The following is a 20,542-nucleotide window of genomic DNA, read 5'->3' as shown; positions in this document are numbered from 1 at the left end:
AATCAGAGAGAAGAACATTGTTCCATGTGCCTTCTTCCAGAAAGTTATTTATGTTTAAAGGGTTATAGAGTGAGCCTGCAATCACACTGTAATGATTGTGAAGTGAAAGAAAGTGATAGACTCTAAAGCTACAAAACAAATTGCCACAGGTAATTGCGAACAACATCATTAAAAGTTTTTTTTCTAGTGGCAAGAAAGTTACGCCTCCTCAAACATAATGTATCTTTAGAGAGTTTAGATTCTGATATACAGTGCAGGGCAATATTCTTGAGCCATTACTTAAGGCTCTTATGACCATATTTTCCTAGAAAAATGGGAAATAGGAACATCAGTTGATTAAGATGCGTGAGCAGGGATACATGGTAATACAGTACATTTGACAAAAACTGAGTTTTGAAGATTCTACTGTCAAAGACAATATTTGATGTAATCACCTTTATCCCTCAACAGTCTGACTTTATGTAGTCTTCAGAAAGAGTTCTCCAGATTTCTTGAAGGACATTTAAATCCCTTCTTTGGATGTTGTCTGCCTTTTGTTCTGTTCTCTGTCAAAATGGCCCTACGCTGCTTTAGTTATGTTGAGGGCCAGGCTCTGCGGGAGGCCAATCCATGACTGATAGTGGTTAATTGTGTGTTTTTCTATCCAAGTATGCCTTTATTGCATTGGTGGCTTTCTTGGGATCATTGTCACGCTGAAAAATTAAGCTGCTCCCAATAGATGGTACTGCATGCTGGATCAAAACCCAATGGTTTTTGGGGTCATAATTTATATTTGACAAGGTCCCCAACACCACTAACCAAAACACAGTCCCAAATCTTGAGAGAGTCTTCATCCTGTTTCATAAATGGCTGTAGACACTCACTGCTATACTTCTCATTTATCCTCCTTTATGCATATTGACAATGATTCATCACTCTATAAGATTAGTTGCCATTGATTTTCTGTCCAGTTCTTATGTGATCTGGCAAATCTCAGCCTTTCCTCCCTGTTTTTCTTCCTTATGAATGGCTTCTTGTCAGCCACTCTTTCACTGAGGCAACGTCTGATTAGGCTTCAATGAACAGTACATGGACCAACTGAAGGGCCAGATACATCTCTCATGTCCTGTGTCAAGTCTTTGAAGCATTTTTCTGTATTTCTTAAGCACATGACTTTTAGATACTGAACGTCTGCCGTAGATCAGTTTTTAAGCTTCCCGCATCTTCCTTTGACCAGTTTCCTCAGATTTTTTTGAAGGTTCAGTGCATATCATGCAAAGATACGTTTACCAAGTTTTCAGCTGATAGCTCTAGGAATTTACCTTGTTAGTGTAAAAGTACTGATTCATGTATTCAATACTATGTTGTCTTTGGGCTTAATGTGACTTTCTTACTAGGCTGCTAGTAACAAAGTGTCTAAAGCTTGAAGTGTCTTTTTTGCTTGAATGGGTTCATGGGTTCGTAGGTCAGTGTTAAGTGGCTTAACAAACAACAGATACATTCTTCAAAAAATGGTCAGCTACAAGGACTTGTCCAAAGAAGAACTTTGAAAGACGTTCAAAAAGGATGAAGGACTATTGACAAAGACCACTTCAATTAAACTGATGTGTGGTTCAAGACTTTTGAATAATACTGAATGTTTGGTTTTTTTTCTATAGAGAATCATTATTCTATTATTGATTATTTGTAATAATTATTGCCTTTTACAGTGTTTTATGCAAAACATGAATCTGAATACCCACCCAAAACATCAAAACATTCAATAAACACTGAACAACATTATGTAATTTGTCTCTAGAAATGATGGTTTTATCTTCAAAGACCTTTTTAGTTATGTCACAGTCTGGCGAGGGCAGACTGTATGAATTGAGAAAAGGACCCAAAACGCAGACTCCAAGGAACAGGGAACAGAACTTGAAATGTTAACAAAAGGCGAGCCGTTTAATATGGCTGGTAGAAAAGGTACAAACAAAGGGCAAGGCAAACTGAAGCAAAATTAACACAAACCTAAACTGGGGAATCTAAACAAACAATAAGAAAAACCTAGACAAGAAACTTGGAAGCATGGCATGGCATCGGAAACATGGCGTGGACAACAGACGACCTGACAGTCACACACTGAAAATAGAGGACTTAAATACACAGCAGGTGATTAAGGGAAGTGGAGACACATGAGGAAACAGCTGACCAGGATAAACATAATGATGCACAGGCAAGAGTAAAACTAACCGCATGAGCACAAAGACCCCTTTTCAAAATAAAACAGGAAACATGCAGACTTAGACACGACAACCAGAACTTGACAATGTAAGACACAGACATGAAACGCATGAAGAGCAGGGGAGATTTAACATGGTTGGAAACACGAGGGGAAAATAATAACTAGAAACACTTAGGCATAATAATACAAACTTGATAACATAAGACACGCAGCATGAAACACGAAGGGTGAGGGGAAGCTTAAATACAGGGGAAGAAAACACAAGGAGTCTAATAACCAAATGAACTTAGATAACCTAATGAACAAAATAAACTCAAACTTAAAACGCTGGGTCAAAAGACCCAGGACCATGACAAGTTAAGGTTTTTTCTTTTTTTCAAAGCACTGAGTCAGAGATTTTTTTTCTCATTTTCTTTCCTTGCTGTGATAGCTTGTGATAGCATCTTTGAATCTTAAATCAATTCTTTGAAGCAATGTCCAAGAAGCGAGATTAGGCCTTTTTTCAGCTGGTCTCAGATAAACTTTCTAGGAACAAATTCCATTTGTTTTCACATGATACATTTTGGGATTTTGTGTGAGCAAGTAGGAGCATGACTTTTTGTGTGATTTTTGTTCTCATCTTGAGAACTGGGAGTCTTGGGAATTACTGTATTGTATATTGGAATACATTTCATTTGGTGTGGTAATCGTTTTTACAAAGCTGATTTAACTTGTACATATTTTTTTGTGAGGCTGATCCTCCACCTCGCATAGCAAGAGCTACAGTATGCTCTTAATCCATGTGCTGCTGTGAAAACCACTGAGCCAAAAAGACTTCAAATTACATGTTAACAGCACCACAGGGGTTTTAGTGAGATGCATGATCTTGCATGCATATGTACATGATCCTTCCCTACTGTAAATTTTGTGATTTTGTACTTATATATTCGTTAATAATCATCAACAAGCTAAGTATTATATTAAGAAAGGAAAGAAAGGAATGAGAAAAGAGAAAAGAAAAAAACACTCCATTGGCCACTCTTTTACCTCCAGAACTGTTTTAATTATTTGTGGCATAAATTCAGCAATTGGTCCATGACTGACAGCAGCACAAAGTTCCTGCAGAGTTATTGACTCCACATCCATGTCATGAATTTGTGTCATGGTTATGTTGCTGGAATTAGCCATCAGAAGATGGCTAAGAAGATAAAGGGATATAACTGGTCAGCAGCAATATTTAGGTAGGTTGTAGCATCTTCTGTAGTTCAAGTTTGGTGAGCCCTTGTGAATTATTAGCCGTACCTTCTTGTTCTTAGCTGACATGAGTTTCACCCAGTGTGGTCTTCTGCTGCCATAGCCTACCTTCTTCAGAGTTTGATGTGTTGTGCATTCAGAAATGCTCTTCTTCATATGTTGGTTATAATGAGTCATAACTAGAGTTATTGTTATTTTTCTTTCAGCTTAAAAGCAATTTTGTCATTTTCCTCTGACGTCTTAAATATGAGAGCTGTTGCTCTCAGTAGACTCTCTGTAAAACCCTAGAGATGGCTGTGTGGGAAAATGCCAGTACATCAGCAGTTTCTAAAAAAAAATATTCCAGACCAATAAGACCAGTCTATCTGGCCACACCATGGCCAGATAGACATTGTCACTTACAGTAAATCACTTTTCTACATTCCCATTCTCAGTTTGAACATCATTACATCTTCTTTACCATGTCTGTAGGTGCCTTAATCAACTGAATTACTGTCATGTGATTCAGTGATTGGATATTTGCTTTACCAAATATCTAATCAGTAGTTAAACAAATGTACCTAACAAAGTGGTCAGCCATGTATTTTCTGCTGTTAGTGTAAAAGGAAAGCCCTTGATTTAGAACAAAATACTTTTCGTTTTTCTTGACTAAAGACTTGTATCGAATCTTGAGTTGAGAAGACGTGTGTGGTTTACGGCTAAAACTAATACTTCTTTTTGGCATTTTGAGTTGTGGCATAACATGAAAACCTAGCAGTACCGAGTGGTGAGGCTAGTGCCAGGTTTACATTTTTGTAAGGAAAATTAGTAATAATTCATCAAAGCAGTAGCTTATTAATCCTCTGATCAGAGAATGATTGATGGACTTTTTCAGCTTTAGCTTTGGGGAACATACTTTTCTCAACAAATATAGGCTTTTTTTTCTTAATTTTTTGGATTTTGGAATTGTGGTTTTGAGGCTTCCTGCACTGTATTAGATAATATTGCCATCATATGCATTTCTTAAATATTGAGGCGACACCAGGCTTTATATTTAATATTATTCTCCTATGAAATAACAAATATAATTGTCAGAGTATGTGAGAGTGCTGCCAAGTCAGTTGATCAGTTAATCCAAACTCATTTCTTCCATCTGGGCACAAGGAGCAGACAACTCCATTCAATATTATGAGGGTTAATAGGGCTAATAAGACTCTTGGCTGTGTTACTCAATTTGCCTGAGCTTCATTAAAAAACAGTTCATTGATGTGTTATCATTTGCACTAAATTGATTTAGAATAGTTTCAGTAAATCTGACTTTACTGTATTTAATTGTAAGCTAATCACATTTAAAATCCTTCTTTTCACATACAACATCTTGAATAATCAGCTCCTAATTTTAAAGACTTTGTAGTTCTATATCACCCAACACAGCACTTTGACCTCAGACTGCATGCTTACTTGTGGTTTGTAGAATATGTAAAAGTGGAACAAACTCCCAGTTTGGATTTGGGAGACAGACATCCTCTCTTCTTTTAATATTAATCCTAAAACGATACTTTTTGATAAAGCTTATAGTTGGAGCTGGATCAGGTGACCATGTACCAACACTAGACTTCCACAGTATGTCACCCACAAACAGTCACAGCTGATGACTTCCTTTCCCTGCGCCTGGTTCTGTCAGAGGTTTCCTCATGTTAAAAGGGCATTTTTCCTCCCCACTGTCACCAAGTACTTGTTCACAGGGGACTGTGTGAGCTTTGCCTTACAATATAAAGTGCCTTGAGATGACTTTTGTTGTGATTTTGCACTATATACAGTGGGGCAAAAAAGTATTTAGTCAGCCACCGATTGTGCAAGTTCCCCCACCTAAAATGATGACAGAGGTCAGTAATTTGCACCAGAGGTACACTTCAACTGTGAGAGACAGAATGTGAAAAAAAAATCCATGAATCCACATGGTAGGATTTGTAAAGAATTTATTCGTAAATCAGGGTGGAAAATAAGTATTTGGTCAATAAAAAAAATACAACTCAATACTTTGTAACATAACCTTTGCTGGCAATAACAGAGGTCAAACGTTTACTATAGGTCTTTACCAGCTTTGCACACACAGTAGCTGGTATTTTGGCCCATTCCTCCATGCAGATCTTCTCGAGAGCAGTGATATTTTGGGGCTGTCGCCGAGCAACACGGACTTTCAACTCCCGCCAAAGATTTTCTATGGGGTTGAGGTCTGGAGACTGGCTAGGCCACTCCAGGACTTTCAAATGCTTCTTACGGAGCCACTCCTTTGTTGCCCGGGCGGTGTGTTTTGGATCATTGTCATGTTGGAAGACCCAGCCCCGTTTCATCTTCAAAGTTCTCACTGATGGAAGGAGGTTTTGGCTCAAAATCTCACGATACATGGCCCCATTCATTCTGTCCTTAACACGGATCAGTCGTCCTGTCCCCTTGGCAGAAAAACAGCTCCATAGCATGATGTTTCCACCACCATGCTTCACAGTAGGTATGGTGTTCTTGGGATGCAACTCAGTATTCGTCTTCCTCCAAACACGACGAGTTGAGTTTATACCAAAAAGTTCTACTTTGGTTTCATCTGACCACATGACATTCTCCCAATCCTCTGCTGTATCATCCATGTGCTCTCTGGCAAACTTCAGACGGGCCTGGACATGCACTGGCTTCAGCAGCAGAACACGTCTGGCACTGCGGGATTTGATTCCCTGCCGTTGTAGTGTGTTACTGATGGTGACCTTTGTTACTTTGGTCCCAGCTCTCTGCAGGTCATTCACCAGGTCCCCCCGTGTGGTTCTGGGATCTTTGCTCACCGTTCTCATGATCATTTTGACCCCACGGGATGAGATCTTGCGCGGAGCCCCAGATCGAGGGAGATTATCAGTGGTCGTGTATGTCTTCCATTTTCTGATGATTGCTCCCACAGTTGATTTTTTCACACCAAGCTGCTTGCCTATTGTAGATTCACTCTTCCCAGTCTGGTGCAGGTCTACAATACTTTTCCTGGTGTCCTTCGAAAGCTCTTTGGTCTTGGCCATGGCGGAGTTTGGAGTCTGACTGTTTGAGGCTGTGGACAGGTGTCTTTTATACAGATGATGAGTTCAAACAGGTGCCATTCATACAGGTAACGAGTGGGGGACAGAAAAGCTTCTTACAGAAGACGTTACAGGTCTGTGAGAGCCAGAGATTTTCCTTGTTTGAGGTGACCAAATACTTATTTTCCACCCTGATTTATGAATAAATTCTTTACAAATCCTACCATGTGAATTCATGGATTTTTTTTTCACATTCTGTCTCTCACAGTTGAAGTGTACCTCTGGTGCAAATTACTGACCTCTGTCATCATTTTAAGTGGGGGAACTCGCACAATCGGTGGCTGACTAAATACTTTTTTGCCCCACTGTAAATAAACCTTTATGGTATTAAATTGAATTTAATAAGATTTTTTTTTATTGTTGATTTTCAAAAACACTGAAAATACAATCATTAAATTCTCATTATTGTCATGGTGTGTCATATAACAGTGGGTTAACTTCACCAATACCAAAAAGCTTCAGTTGTCTGTTATATATAGCTAGAAATGTATTTATTTATTTATTTGCTTTTTATCCATTTCATTGGAAAAATGTCATGCAACCTTCCCACAAACAGACAGTAATATCTTCAGGGGAAACATCTGATAGCTTACGAAACTTGAGTCAGTGTCAAGGTTAAGACCATTCGGTAAAGGAGTCTGACACGTAACATTAGAGATGTGATTTAATCCATTGCACATCTTTTCCTCACCAGAACGAATTTGTCACCTTTTTCCCATTCTGTCAAATTTATGGTGTCATTATTTGGATGACGGATGTTGTTACACTTCCATATTTCCGCCCTGTTATCATTCGAATTACCTTTCATTGTTACATTTGGATTAATGGAAGCACTGAGTAACCCAAACCTCACATATGCAGATAAGATATAATATGCTGGATTTGGGAGGATTTCCTGTAATGAAGGATTTCAAGGTGAATGGCCTCATGTAATTAATTCTACGGGGCTTTGTGAATAGAGCAGTGTGCCATCGTCATCTTCTGTGTTTTGTGGCAGTTAATGAGCTAGGAAACATATCAGAGTCTTTCCCAATGAAGCATCCCTTATTTTAATAAATGCTTTTTGCTTCCATCCATTATTAGACTTTGGTTGTGTGTGTGTGAGAGAGGGAGTTGTGGAGTTGTTCTAATAACATGTGTGCAAATCCGACATGAGCAAAACTAAAAGTCCATGCAGGCCATTCCTACATTATTTAAGGTTGATGTTACCATGTTTGTGTGATAGCCATTTATCAGTATCACTGTTTTAAACTTTTGTGTAATCAGGTATGAACTGTGCCTTGGCCAGAACCATTTACCTTATATGCATGCGATATCAACAGCTGTGTCACTCATATACGTCTCATCATGTACATCCTTGTTGTTGCTCCTTGTTTCCATCTCTAAGTCTTAAAATATTAGTTTTTCATTCTAACCTCTCAATGAGCACTGAAGCTGTGATTTATGAAGTTAAATTCCATATAATATTAGAATTCCTCCTTACCAAATCAGAAATGAAAGCAGATTTGTTTGGCTTCTTTGATAAAACCTCGTTTGGGGAGATGGGTGTTTTTAGCTTCGGTGATATATCCTACGATACAACTGATTTGTGTAAAGGGAGCATACAAGAGCAGAATCTTGAAATAAAAAAATAAATTTTTATCTCTATATCTACACTGAATAAATCAGATTACCTTGACTGGAAGGATTGAAGTGACATGTTTGCTTCAGACTGTACGACTCTGGCTCGGAGCCAGTCTCCGTTCTGCTCCAGCTAGCATGCTTCAGCCATACACACTGTACAAATAGGACAATCTGTTTCAGTGCAAAAGGAGACAAATCTGTGACGCTGCTGTGTTCCTGCTGCAACTGCACTTACAATGTATGATGATGATGATGCCGGAACACTTTATCTGTCATATGTTGGTGTCGTTTCACCTTTTTTGTGCCTCAGGTCTCAGTCACACACGCCTAGAGATTGATTAGGAATTCCTGGTTAGTAAGCCCTTGGCAACTTCTTGTCGCTAGAGTGGTGAGTGGCTTCTTGGGGGTTGTTACTGGGTCAGAAAAGTAGCCTGCACAAAAAACCTTCTTGTGATTGCTTAAGTTGTTTGTAGGTTGTTGTGGTTCCCCATAGTTTGTATGGTTGACGCTGATTTCTCTGCGAACATTCACTAGATGCAAACCACAAATGGTGATTGTTCACCTTCAAAGTAAAAGCTGTGTGTTGACATCAGCATACTGACATGCATACAAACACATTTTCTCATTTGCCCGATAAGGCAAAAAAGAGAAAAAGAAAAAAATACATTATTTATAGCTGCACTAAGTATTTTATATTAATGACAGATTAAATGACTTTGTATAATGAGAAAAATGTTCCTCGTACTAATAAATCCATGGAACATTATCACTATGCTCTGCTGCTCCCTTCACAAGAAATCCATGGATTCCTAAAAAATCTGAAAAGTTAAATGATTTCTGTAAAGTTTGAGCTCTTAAAGAAACCAATTGCTTCCTCAAAACTATCCATCAAAAGGTAAATATACTAAAGACAAGGCAAATGAGACTGAGCTGCACTTTTCTTAGTGGATGGTTTTGAGTAGCTCTGTGTTGGTTGGTTGCATCTTGTTATTGGAGGAAAAGAACATAAATATGATGACTTCACTTCACTATATTTAAACTGTGAACAAGCAGAAGAGATTAAAATAAATTGATTCAAATAAAATTTAAATTTCATCCCTGTTATTGGGTCTTTTGTACCATTATTTTTATTTGTATATAATACCTCATAAAAGTATCCAATGGATTATACAACTATCGATAAGAGACAATGTTATTGGTTTACTTTTAAATTGAAGTTAGCCACTTTATTATCAAGTGGATCAAAAGTACTTTGCCTTCCATCCATTTTTGATTAAGTGCTTTGGTTGCTTTACTAAAATGGCTGAATGCGAAAATATGTGTTTTCATTTGGGATCGAGCCAAAATTTGCCAAAGAATAAAGCAAAGTAGAGGAAAAAGAAATGAACATAACAGTCATGAGGTCAAGGTACAAGCTAGAATAGCTAGAATGGGAATTTATTAATCAAGTTTAATATTTTTTGGACAAATGTTGGGTGACAGAAACAAGCAAAAACTCAAACTGTATACAAGCCAACCCTGAGAAATAACACATAAAGGAAAGCTCCATATAAGAAAGCCCAGTAAATTTGAAAGAAAACACTGACTGGAGTTTACTAATATGCATATCAACAATTCACAGTGTTTGTTGGTAATTACACTTGGACAGCTGTAACAAAATTACATGCATTTTTTTGGTAACTCATCTCTGTTCACAAAAAAATAGACAGTTAAAGGAGGACATCTCCTCACTGTGAATGGAGGAAGCATAGTCATCCGTACAGGGTTCATTTGCTGTCTCTTGCTCACAGTGGCTTGAATTTGTGCAGAGCGCAGTGAAATCATAAAATTATCAAAGCATACTGGAGCAAAACATACTGCCTGGGGGTCTGCAGGATCTGTCTCAGTTGCAGGTCATTGCTACAACATCCAGCCATCCATCCATTTTCGACCACTTATCTTTGTATGGTTCATTGCGGCAGCAGTCTAAGCAGAGCTGCTCAGGCCTCCCTCTCCCCAGTCACTACATCCAGCTCTATTGGGTGGGTGTGAGGGTATCGAGGCCAGCTGCCAGCTGAGAGATGTAATCTGTTGTCCTGGGCCTGCCCTGGGGTCTTCTCTCAGTTGGACACGACCATAACAGCTGAACTGGTTTTACTCAAAGCGGAGGAGCAACAGCTCTACTCCAACTCAAAATGACCCTATCCCTAAGGGGTATCCCAGAATCCCATGGTACCAGCTGATTTTTGCTGCATGGGTCTTATTTGTTCTTTAAGCCATATCCCACAGATCATGGCCATAGGTGAAGATAGCAGTGTAGATGAACCAGTAAATCGACAACTTCACCTTCAGGCTCAGGTCTCTAGTCCCCACAATAGTGTAGGGTCTGCTTCAATGCCTACACAGGACCAATCTACTTGTCAATCTCTAGCGCAGTTCTACCCCCACCTGAAAACAAGCCCTCGAGATACTCCTACACGTGAGAAATCAAGTCATCCCCGACCTGAAGCACACAAACCATACTATTCCAGGTAAAAAACATGGCTTTTCTAACATTATAATAAATAAGTATTTGGCATTTCTAAAGTGGCCTCCCACTAGTCCAAATCTTAACATTTATGGAGGCGACTGAACACACAGTTTGGACAAAGTTAACCTTAACTGATGATTTGGGGTATAAACTGCTTGCTGGGAAATCTGCTTTTCAAAATATTGAATAGTTATTGTATAACTGAAAATGCTGTTACACTGAGAATCAAACAAATGTGTGGTTTTCTTTCATTAAATAGTGAATGATGGGCTCCAGCTGCTCTTCTGAGTTTTGGCTTTATTTCAAGGTCATTGTTGTCAAGCACATAACTTCCCGCATTCACCAGGGCTCTATATGCCATCAAGGCAGGTAATGGAAATATATTTTGAAAAGTCTCTTTCAGTTACATCAGAGCTCTGTCCCATTACTGTGGCTTACAGGATTCCTTACTTAGTAGCCAAGGTAACTAGCCTGCTAACTGTAAAGCTTAACAATGTTTCAAAGGCTTTTCAATGTTTCAGTGTCCCTAAAAATAGGCTGAGAATTGGACCACAGGAGACACTCACATAGTTTATTTGGACTAAAAGAAAATTGAAAAAAAAATGCTTTGGCAATTCATAGAGTGCAGTGCATTCAAATATTTGCATTTATGAGTTAATACTCCACAGCATATGATTCTGTGGCCTTTTAAAGTGAATCATTCTATTACCGGTGAGTATCTCAAAAAGCTCCACTTAACCGATGCAAATAAAATTAATTTGCTAACATTTTATTTAATGACCCGGTTCACAGGGGGGAGAAAAATACAGGCTGAATAATTTCAAATCACATACGTCTGTGAGACACAGTTGTAAAGTTTGCTCTGTGTTTATTTAACCTAACATCTTGTTTTCATGTGGAGCCCAAGGATGCAGTTTTTGAATCCAGTTACACAAAACAGTGAGAGGTGTCCTGGGACATGGAGTCACCCTGGGGAGGAAAAAAAATAAGATGAAGAATCTCATATATAAAGGCAAAGGTGTTTGTACACAAAACCCTGTGAAGTGAATTTCTCCCTCGGCATTGTGTTCAGTGTGCTTTAGTAAAAGAAAATTAGACCTCATGTCACATTTCACCTGTCTGTGCCAAGGAAATGTAGAGATAAATAAGGCTGAGACACAAATATACAAAGAAAAGCTCTCAGGATCTGGAATATTAAAGCTTGGTTAATTAAAATGAATTATTAACCTAATAATCTTTATGTTTAAAACTTCAATTCCTTAGGATTCAAGTTGAAGCAATTCTGTTTGCATAGCATGCTGTATTGGTTCCGATCACAAAAGGCTTTACAATACCTGTGCTCTGAAAACATCATTCAGCCTCGTTGAGGACTCTCAGAGTAACGCTCTGTTCTATCCCGTGTGGAGGCTTTCAGTGTTCACACTCACATCATGAGCAGCTTTGAGGATGGCCATGTATCAAGCTATCTGGGGTACAGTCTCTGTGCTCAAGGTGCCCACTGATGTGGAGCAGCAGAGTGAATGTCAGGCAGCGCTGGTCACTGTGCATGTTTGGGGGTGGCAGTGAAGAAGTGCTCTGTTTGTGTGAGTGGCTTAACTGAAGGCGGGCGAGACGCTGTCACAACCGAGGAACCTGCACGTGTGTGGCGATGGTGGCAGTAATGTGTGTAGTGGGAGTGAGAATTCAGGTTTAGACAGTGGGCAAGAATCCAGTGCATGACGGCATCATTGTGTGGACTATACAGTTCAGTGAAGGGTAGATTTGATATTTTCTCCCTCTCAGTAGGGCCTTCCTTTAAGCCAGAGCTTTGCCTAGGGAATGCTCACAAAGGAGTCTTCTGCTGCAGCTGGCAGAATCCTGCTACGTGATCTAAAACCAATTTCGCTATTTGAATAAGCTAACACTTATTTCCTTATCTTCCTCTTGCAGTCCAAAAAAATCCAGGCTCAACTGAAAGAACTGCGGTACGGGAAAAAGGATTTAATTTTTAAGGTAAGCTCAAACTGAAGGTGGGTGGCTTTATAGTAGCTCCAGACCAGGGGTAAACAGGTGCTTCATACCGCCTTCAAAGGATGATCCCATCACAGAAGGGGCTCTAATTAATTCAGGCTGCAATTATAAACTTCCATCCAGCCAAAGCAGCACACGGCAAAGTCAATCCGGCAGCTCTTAGTGAACATACCAAATTTCGTCCTCTGTTTCCACCTCTGCAAGATTCACCCCATCCTCTTTAATCTTCTGTGGTATGTGGATAAATGGTTTGGACAGCAGTGGATGAAGTTGATACAGAATTATGCATTAGATCATATAAGGGAACCTTCAAGACAAAATTACAGATGACACCATGTATTTCTACATTTCAGGGGTAACACCCATTTCAGGGAATCAGATATGTGCCTCTTCCTCACGTACTTCCTCTGCAAGCACAATAAAAACAGTGGCAGTGTTGCGTATTATTGCCCACCCGTACATACTCCATTGCCCTGTGAATTGCGAGGACTAAACGTTCTGGGATCTGAGCGCTCACATAATATTTATTGGCATTTACTGGCACAAGGACTGACCTTTCAGGCCTTGTTTGTGGTGTTAAAATGTCAGTTGACATTTTTGCCACAATGCCCTGTAATGCCATTTCTTATGTGTATGTTTTGATGCTTTGAACACATCACTGCTAAAGCTACGTTAGACATAAATGAATAAAAAAAGGACTCTGTCCTCGAGGATAGAATTTTATGCTTCTAGCCCTACACTTGAATATATTGTCCCTGGATGTCCTGTTCTTTGTTCTATTTCTAGTCTCTGAATGATTGATGCATCGACTTGTTTGCTTGGTGTCACTGCTCGTAAATCGTTGTCTCTAAATTGCATCAGTCAGTCATCCAAAACAAAAAAAAACTAAAACGTTATTGCTCAATGTCACCAAACATTTCAAGTGGATCTTTAAAACATTACGGTCTGTAGTGATTTGCAGCATTAGACAGATAAGGCTAATTTGATCATTCTCTTTATCTTGTAAAAACAGTCATCTTTCGAAGATGACAGAAATGGCTGCTTTTTTTCTCTGGTGGAAAGGTCAGGGAGAAATGCATCACGTCCAATCCCTCTGGCTATTCCTGAAAAACTCATCTGTATTCCCCATGTGCTGTGATCAAAAGCCCAGCAGGGGCCAAAGGAGAGGGAAGTGGAGGAGAGTCACTCAAGATACAGAAATGTCATCAGCATCACAGGGGGGATGTCAGTCAAGGCACCTTGACCAGGAGGCAATTGAATTGGTTATGACAGCTGTTGTACCCTATCAAAGTGCCTTTTGCAACACAATGTCTTGGTTTAAAAAAAAAGAAACAAAGAAAACAAATTTGCAAGATTAGATACAGCAGAATCCCCAAAACTTACATTTATGAAAGCTTAAGAATACCTTTTTTTGTTAATTAGTTAGTTAGTTAGTTAGTTAGTTAGTTAGTTAGTTAGTTTCTTGTTTTTCATAGTAAAATACAAGAAAATGCAAATTGATTAAATGCTACAGCATGTTTCCTAGAGTAACCTAGAGTACCAGGAAAAAAAGCCAGCATTTTTAGTGCAACTCTTGTCTCAGTTATAAGCTGTACAGTTTCCCTCGCTTTTCATAAACATGTTACTAAAAAAAGTATTAAAAGAAAAGAGAGCGACTTCCCTGCATTTCCCTACGAGACAGTATTTGTGGCAGAGGAGCCATATTCAAGCTTTCACAGTGTACTCTTCATTGCGACACTAAAATTACCCCCAGAGCTGTTTCTTTTTAAGCTTAGAAAAAACAGATGTCGTCACACGCCTCATCTAGCCCAGTGGACAGCACCCCACTGACCCCACACCTCTATAATGGACTCAGCACAGAAATATGAAGCCCTAGACTTGGGGGCACTAACCCTGAAAGTCAGCATTTCTGGGTCAGTGCCGTTGCGCCAGCAGAGCTCAAAGGACTATCCACTGATGATGCTCTTTGTAATGGATGTAATGGCCTTTACTATAAAGCTGTGCACATAGGATTTAGAGCTTTTAGACAACAAACTAATATTGAGCCTCATTTAAAAAAATGTACTTGTGAGCAAAATGTGTGATTCCAGTGTGTATTAATGAATATCTTAATTTGCCACAAAGAGATTTTATGAGGCTTTTACAAAGCTTTGTGACCATGAACTGTGCCTGATTACCTTAAGACTCCATCTGACTAAAACTCCCACTACATGAACTTCTAAAGGTGAGATCTGACTCTCTGGCTTCAGTGAAAACCCATAGGACTGATTGTTGCTCTGTCCTTGAGAGTCACTATACGACTCATCTGTCAGAAAGGATTTAAACACAGTTCCTACCGCCCCATTGAGTGGTAGAACTGACAGACATGTTCATCATTAAAATAACCACTTTGCTGGTAGAAACTGACATGAAAATGAGATGAAATCAGTGAACATGCCAAGCCTCCCAGCTTTTTCAGGACACTCATCGAGGCACCACACACCACAAGTTGATAAAGCTTACCAAAAGCTATCAATCAGTCACATCACCACTCACTAAAATTTAATACACTTGAGAGGGATTGTAGTTGCTGTTTGTTGGGTTACCTGGCCTTGGATATTTTAGAATATAAGCCTTTGTAGTTTATCATTTCCGGAGGCAAGTAAAGACATCCGATAAAAGTTTATGGCTTAAAGTCCATCACCAAGGCCGGTTTTACACAGGCTGCATGCAAATGATCCCAGCACGGCTTTCTTTTTTTTCTTGTGGATGAGTTTATCAATAATAGAAGACTTCTCAGAAGAAGCTCTGTTGATCATCATAAGGAGTTACATTGGTTCATTTACTAAAACCAGCCCTTCTGTGTGTGCTGTTCAGTCCTAGGATTAACGTCTAAGAAAAACTTCCTTTTTAAAGTTTGATGGTTTTAAAGGGTCTGTTTTTATAAATGACAACATTAAAATATTCTTCTATCCAAGAAGCAGATCTAATCCTTTTCAGTGCTGCTGTGAATTAACTCATGCTTATATGGTTTCATATGACTTCTAGGGTGTGCATAAAATGCTTTAAAAAGACTAGAGGTTTCGTTTTCACAAAAACTTAACCAAGATTTTGTCAGATTAATTAATTAATTATCACTGATTAGGAAGGTTACTGAGATCCCTATTGTTAAGGTGAATTGTTTGTCATTTTTATGTATACCATTTGTACATAGTTTTAAGGGATTATTTCTGTCCTCCCCTCCCCAGATCCTTAAGATTCTGGGAGGGGGGCGGTAGTGTTTTTTATCACAGGAACACCCTTGTGAAGGTCTGTTTGATGTGGGGAACAACACCTATGATCAGTTTTAATAATCGCGAGGAGTCCTCTGAGTACTGTCCAATCCACATGTTGTTCAGTGCTCGAGCATTGTGTCCACTGTATCTGATATCTTTATGTTTCATAAAGACTCATTATGAGACTCATTGTTTTTCAGCTCCAGTCAACACAAAATACTCTACAATGACAAACACAGCAACAGACTTTTTAGCGTTTTATTAAATCTAAAGGACAGTTGTATCCTTTTCAGTTCAGATCCTTCACTTTCACTTAGTGCCTGGCTAAAACACTTCTGGCATTTTTAAGAGTGAATCCTATACTTGTATTTTCAGGTCTTCAGAATTACTTTATGCCGTTCTACATTAATCTTTCCCTTTATGACTAGTCTCCTGGTCCATATTGTGGAAAAACATCCCTACGGTGTGGTGTTGCTGACACTGCGATGACTGTTGGGATAATAATAATAATGAAGTGATGCTCACACAAGCTTTTTGGAACTGTGGCCATCTGACTAAAGGATTTCACCTTTAGTGTTGGAGACTTTTTAAGGGCTTTATAGGAAACTCCTCATGGGCTGTGATACAGGGAGGATTGGCTTCCTACCATCCATAAAAAAGAACAAATATTTCCACAAAAGGATTGCTGGGATGCCTATCACATTGACAGTGATTCCTGGTTGGTCACCTGATGAAGGCCCTTTGCCACAAAAAACTGTGTATAGCTGAGGAGCAATACCAATGTTAGTAAACAATTCACTCAATCTCATGGCTCAGTTTTTCACTCTGACATACATAATGAGTTGTGAAACTTTATATAGTTATATCCCATTAATTCAGTGAGGCACAGGTGGACTCAGATCAAGCATCCCGTGGATCATTGTTAGGAAAGTGTGCAAAACAGTCCAAAAACAATAATCTTTGCTTTGTCATTGTGGAGTTTTGGTTTGTAGGTTAATATGGAAAACATTAAGTATATACATTCCAAGGTCAATTTAGGATAAAATAAAATGTAAAACTTAAATTGAATGCAAATTGATTGAATTAGATGTGTGTGCATGTATCTGTGTGTGTGTGTCAGGTTTTATAACACATATTTTAAAAAGTAAGAACAAAAGTGATGATCTGCAAAATAACAAAGAGGAGCTTCAATCCCTTGTGCTATAGATTTTTGCTATCGATATTGCTGAAGATAAGGGGTGGAGCTGGAGAAATGCTTTACTTGCACAGTACAAAGAGAGAGGTTCAGCTGATTCAAAACTCGTGTGTTTCTGCAGGGGCAGCAGCTAATGGACTTGGAACACAAGTTAACTGTGGCCAAGGAAGAACTGGAGAAGACTGCGCTGGATAAGGTGAATAACACAGGGGATGGGGTGTCGCCGATGAGCGATGATGAGCGAATGAATAAATAATGTGAAGTAATATTAGTCTGCATAAAGACCTTTTTTAAAGAGTGGATATCTAATGATGAAAGTAAGTGCAGAAGTTTAATAGCATGGTTGTCATAGCAATTTTCCCATCACAGTGTTGAGCTTCAACACATTGAACACATGCACCAGATTTATTTTGTGGGGGCATTATTATTATTATGGATGTGCTAAGTTGAATGAGTGAAAATTGCACGGGGAAAAAAGAGCTGATAAAGGTGATATTAACATCAGTTAAGCCTGTCTATTAGTATTGATGAAAAGCAAATTATTTTTAAATACACATTACTTCATATTGCTCTATTGACTTCTTAATCTTTACGTCTTGCCTAACGATGCCTTCTAGCTTTTCTGAAATCACTTTAAAGGATGTGAGCAAAATGGCTCTAATGCTTAAGTAAATTTCTCATGAGGATGCAAGGCAGTGTGAGTGATTCAGAAACCGTCTTGTTTGTGTGTAATCTTGTTTGGGGACAGGAGTCTCAGATGAAGGCGTTGAAGGACACAGTTCACATCTGCTTCTCAGCCGTCCTGCACAACCAGCCCAGCAGCAGTCACAGATTTCCCACCTCCCCCACCCACTTGTTCAGATACTCATCGCTCATCAACAGCTCTAGAGTCACCTTTCAACAGCCACATGCCAAGGTAATTCAGAATTCATTGCAGAGCTCCTTTATTTTATTTAATGTTTTTCAAAAAGATGAACTAGATATTGTAAAATACAACTTAAGAAATAAACATCTAAAAATTAAAACAATACTACAGCATTGAGTTGTCCAGCTAAGTTAATACCATCTATTAAAGTTGCAGATGGGCTATACTGATAATGTTTGCTGCCTAACTCCAACATTAACCTTGTGTTTTATTATTAGCCATAGTCACTAGCTGCTACTTTAATGATAACTTAACAGATGGCTAATAGTATTTAAATGGCTAACGTCAATGTGTGCACTGGTCAAGATTTATTATAACTGTTTAATACTTAAGTGATGCAAATCTTCTCAAAATTCTTCATTAACACCGGGATGTCAGTCGTTAAGATGCTTTGCCAGATTTGTTGTGCTACTCTTCATTTGTTCAGCTGATAGTGAGGGGAGGGGCGGTGTGCAGGCACCTGCAGTGTGTCATGTAGAAGAGGTGAAGATTGCACCGTTGCTGTCATACTGTTACAAATTAGTATCCTACCCTTTAACAATTTTTAATATCAATTGTGTGTGAGTATCAAATTTCTTGAAAATCCTACTCTGTACATATGCTAGTTCCAAGTTCAACAAGTTCCTTCACATTTGCAGATCTTTTCCCCTACTATTATCCATTACCATTATTATCATTATTACCATTATTATCCATCCTCATTGCTGGAATGATTAATAGTGCCAACTTTCAGTATCCTACTTTTAATTTTTACTAGTGCATGTTTACTTTTCTTGATTTTAAACTCCCTCAAAAAACATTAAAACAGTCAAGAACACTATTACACTAAGAAACACTAATACCTAATTATGGGAAGTCATATATAAGAAATCTATATGAAAAATTACTGCATTTAATTGCTTGCATTTTACATCGTCTGGTGAGGAAACTTGCACTTACAAAAACATTATTATTATTCTTTTCATATTTTCTTTTTTTTTTCCTGATTTTGATGCTAATCAACCCTGATCTTTGTCAGTTGTTCTTTCATGTTTTGATATGAATTCAGTCCTGACAGAAGTTATAAAATCAAACTGCTAGATCAACTATCTGTGCTACTCTGAGACTTTCAAAACAGATTTTAGTACAACATGGTCTTGAAAGTATATTTTAAGCTTCCACTTTTGCTATTATAATTCAACCAGAATCACAGTCTTCTAATGAGGTAATGGTGCTAGTAGTTTTTACACCTATAATCAAAAGAAATCAGAGCAACAACATTTGTAACATGGAGCCATGTTCTAATCATGGCTGATTGCATTGTTGGAACGATTTTGTCCCAAGGCAGCTTCATTCACAGTAGTCTTGAATGAATAATTCAGGCTGAATACAAAATGTAATTCTACGGCCCTTTCATGTTACCAGAAGCATGACCAATGGGCCTTTTTCACAGCTGACATTTTGACTTGCCATATCAGGAAAGTCGCAGGTGTAATTAATACCATTAACAATGGCTGTGCTCCATTTAAGTACATCACCAGACTGTGTCAGAGAGACAGTATGCAAAATAATAGTGCCCTGCAACATGCCAAGTAAAGGAAAGTGCAATTGTTGTTTGGGTTTGGGGTTTTTTCAGTCTTATTAGTTACATCAGTTGTTGCATGGGTTTCCTGTAGATATACACTGGGGGATATAATTATTTGATCCTCTGCAGAATTTGTAAGTTTGCTCACTTTCGAGGAATTGAACAGTCCCTATTCTTATGGTAGTTTTGTTTTAATAAAGAGAGAGAGATTATCAATCAGAAATCCAAGAAATAAAAACACTTCCCATAAAAGTTGCAAATTACAAATTTGCACTTCAGTGAGTAAAATAAGTATTTGATCCCCCACAACTCAGTCAGAATTCTGTCTCCCACAGATTGGCTATGTGCCCATCTGGCCTGCACAAGGCTAGAATGGGCTACCAGACCATCAGCAGAAGCTTGATAATAAGAGGACAACTGCTGGTGTGATTATTTAGAAATGGAATAAATTTAAAATGCCCTTTGTCTGAACGTCTCTGCAAGATCTTGCCTCATGGGGTGAAGATGATCGTGAGGAAGGTAGTGGGTCAGCTCAAAACTACATGCGAGGAGCTTGTTAACGATCTGAAGGCAGATAGTCCCTCACTACGCCATGATGGATTGAAATCTTGCAGTGCCAGCAAGGTCCCCTGTTCAAGAAGGCAAGTCTGAAGTTTGCCAGTGAACATCTAAATGATTCAGAGAAGGCTTGGGAGAAAGTGCTGTGGTCAAATGAAACCACAGTCAAGCTCTTTTGTATCCCACTGTGTTTGGAGGAGCAAAAAAAGACGCACGTTTAGGTTATGGAGTGGCCTAGTCAGTCACCAGACTGCCATCTTATAGAAAAACAGGGGATCAAATCAGTATTTTCCCCACTGTGATATGTTGATTTACAGTACAGTCCATGTAGTGTATCTGTATGTAATGAAAATGGCTTAGACTTTGTCTTACAGTATGC

General features: G+C 38.7%; 1 protein-coding gene across 2 annotated transcripts in view; it reads left to right on the top strand.

Annotated features, from left to right (window-relative positions):
• luzp2 (leucine zipper protein 2) overlaps window positions 1-20,542 on the top strand; it is a 159,279-nt gene that overhangs the window by 121,548 nt on the left and 17,189 nt on the right. The window contains exons 7-9 of one of the 2 annotated variants that reach the window (XM_082535651.1): window positions 12,587-12,649; window positions 17,238-17,312; window positions 17,865-18,032. In XM_082535651.1, coding sequence (XP_082391777.1) covers window positions 12,587-12,649; window positions 17,238-17,312; window positions 17,865-18,032 — 306 coding nt within the window. The remainder of the gene's footprint in view (window positions 1-12,586; window positions 12,650-17,237; window positions 17,313-17,864; window positions 18,033-20,542) is intronic. The other variant, XM_082535652.1, reaches the window with a different exon arrangement.

This window comes from Aulonocara stuartgranti, assembly GCF_965226115.1.
Source record: "Aulonocara stuartgranti genome assembly, chromosome: 1".
Lineage (NCBI taxonomy): Eukaryota > Metazoa > Chordata > Actinopteri > Cichliformes > Cichlidae > Aulonocara > Aulonocara stuartgranti.
Note: the sequence above shows the minus strand (reverse complement) of the source record. Positions and strands in the feature narration are given on the sequence as shown.